Raw genomic sequence first — 2,293 nt, 5'->3', positions numbered from 1 at the left:
GAATTTTTAAATCGACGAAGAACCCTAATTTTTGGTCTAAAATTGATTTGGGATTATGTTTTAACGAGAGTGAGCAGTATTCATGCCGTTTTTTATAACTATAAAACGTTCCGTTTTGACTTTAACTGTAGTCCGTTTTAATTTGACGGTACTGTTCACGGAGGGGATATTTCATTAAAGAAAATTAGTTGAGGAGTTTTAAAATTACAAAACTAATTGAGGGGTTTTTATCCGATTCATCTTTAGTTGAGAGATTTTTTCACTAAAAACCCAAATAATAATTCATAATTAAGACGAAACCATTAAGCTAATTTTTGTTTAAGATTTAGGACAAATTCATATCACACTAACACTAATTTCACTGAACTCCCGTTTTAAAAAATGCAGTGGTTTCCGGCGTTAAGAGCGGCGGCGATTACGAAATCGGAAGACGCGAAAGCAAAAGGTATGGAAGAAGTAGAAGAAGGGTTATTGCGACTTGAGGAAGCGTTTGTTGCTCTAAGCAAAGGGAAACCGTTTTTCGGCGGTGAAGATATTGGGTTAATGGACATTTGTTTCGGAAGCTTTTTGGTTCTCTTGAAAGCTAGAGAGAAGCTTAAAGGAGAAAAGCTTTTGGACGAATCAAAAACTCCATCACTTTGTAAATGGGCTGACGAGTACTTGTCTGATGATACGGTGAAGAATGTGGTACCAAATGTTGATAAAATCGCTGAGTTTATAGGAGAGCTTGAGGTTAAAGGTCAATCTTAGGCAGCTTCGAGATCTTGAGATCATCTAAGAATTTTATTTGCAATGCAAATATGTCGAATGTAAGTATGAAAATAAGCTGAAGGTTGAAGGGTTGTCTGATACTTCGTAAGTGTATGCTATGATTATATAATGATTCAGTGTATTGACTACTTCCTTTTATTATAATTCGATGATGTTACAATATAAATTGCATTCTGTGACTATTATAACTCCCTCTCTCTTCTCTCATCTTTATTGAGAGTTTTTCTTATTTTTTGTTGTAAATATTCTGATTAATATCAAATGTTTTCCAACTTAGATCGGATTTTAACGGATAACTATATTCTATCCTATAAATCTGCAGGGAATCATTTTTTTAATCAAATTTTATAATATAATTTATATTTTTTTTAATATAATTTTTTAATAAGTGATAAATTTATTTTATGTTTAAATTTAATTTATTATTTAATTTATTATTTAAACTTTATTTTTAATATTAAATATGACCATAATTATAAAAAATAAATATAATCAGTCCGTTCTATTAATCTAAAAAAAACATAATTATAAAAATATAATTCTAACCCACTCATTCATATTACAATAACATATCATTTATCATTCATTATTATAAAAATATTATTTAAATTTGATATTATTAAACTAAACCAAAACTAATGTTCTATTTATTATTTTTGTAAAGATATATATATATATATATATATAATATTGGAGATAAATTCGATTTTTTCTACTTAGACAAATCATGTATTTGCACGTGGTGTCCATAGCTTTTTTGCATGTACGATCCCGTGGACCAAATTAAGATTTGTATTGTGCTTATGGCCCAATACAACCTAAGCATATAGCACTGGACCTCGAAAACTGTATTGGGCGTAGGTCACGCTGTCAAGTACAAGGAGATCGGAAACTGAGTGGTCAGAGGAGGATAAGTCACCTTCTCCATGTTCTCAACTTAAGCTCGGTGACCCGAAAAAGTCAGGATATAAGGAAGGGTGGTCCGTACAGGTACCCGGAGAGTGGAGCCATTCATTTAAGGAACTCTGGCAGCCCGGTCCCAGTAACGAGGGATCCAGACCAGGTCTGAGTAAATCCATAAGCGGGAAACACTATTCAAATTTCTCTTCATTCGACTATAGGAATATGCCTTAGACCGATTTAATTACTCATACCCTTACAAACCCACAAGATTAGCATTTAATGCATCTTTCTTACACGTGTCAGGCGACATTGACTTTTTGCAGGAGCCATAGTGATGAGGTCATCAAACCAGAATCAAACCAAAAACTTGTTTCCAAGCTCAAAGAAGCATCAATGACTCGTTCCAAATCAAGGAGGCTGAGGGAAGGGTTCCACTTGGCCGTAGAAGCTTTACTAAGCACCATGGAGCTTGGAGATGCATTCAAAACCGGTTCACAAGAGCACAACATGCAAGACATCCCCAAAGCACCCGATTTAGACATAATGGAAGGCTTCATGCGCTTGAGCCTCAAAGAAGACCAGCCTCGACCTGAGCAAGGTATGCGTGTTTATTTGGCAG

At 34.2% G+C, this 2,293-nt stretch overlaps 1 protein-coding gene across 1 annotated transcript; it reads left to right on the top strand.

Moving 5' to 3' along the window:
- The first annotated feature begins 381 nt into the window (after window positions 1–381).
- On the top strand, window positions 382–937 carry LOC18010309 (glutathione S-transferase U16). The gene has a single exon (XM_006392193.2). The coding sequence runs from the start codon at window positions 382–384 to the stop codon at window positions 748–750; it is 369 nt and encodes a 122-aa protein (XP_006392255.1). The 3' UTR covers window positions 751–937.
- Window positions 938–2,293: the final 1,356 nt, after the last annotated feature.

This window comes from Eutrema salsugineum, unplaced genomic scaffold, assembly GCF_000478725.1.
Source record: "Eutrema salsugineum unplaced genomic scaffold, Eutsalg1_0 scaffold_8, whole genome shotgun sequence".
Classification (NCBI taxonomy): domain Eukaryota; kingdom Viridiplantae; phylum Streptophyta; class Magnoliopsida; order Brassicales; family Brassicaceae; genus Eutrema; species Eutrema salsugineum.
Note: the sequence above shows the minus strand (reverse complement) of the source record. Positions and strands in the feature narration are given on the sequence as shown.

Coding starts and splice junctions, on each gene's coding strand:
- LOC18010309 (XM_006392193.2), top strand. CDS start 382: ATGCAGTGGTTTCCGGCGTTAAGAGCGGCGGCGATTACGAAATCGGAA.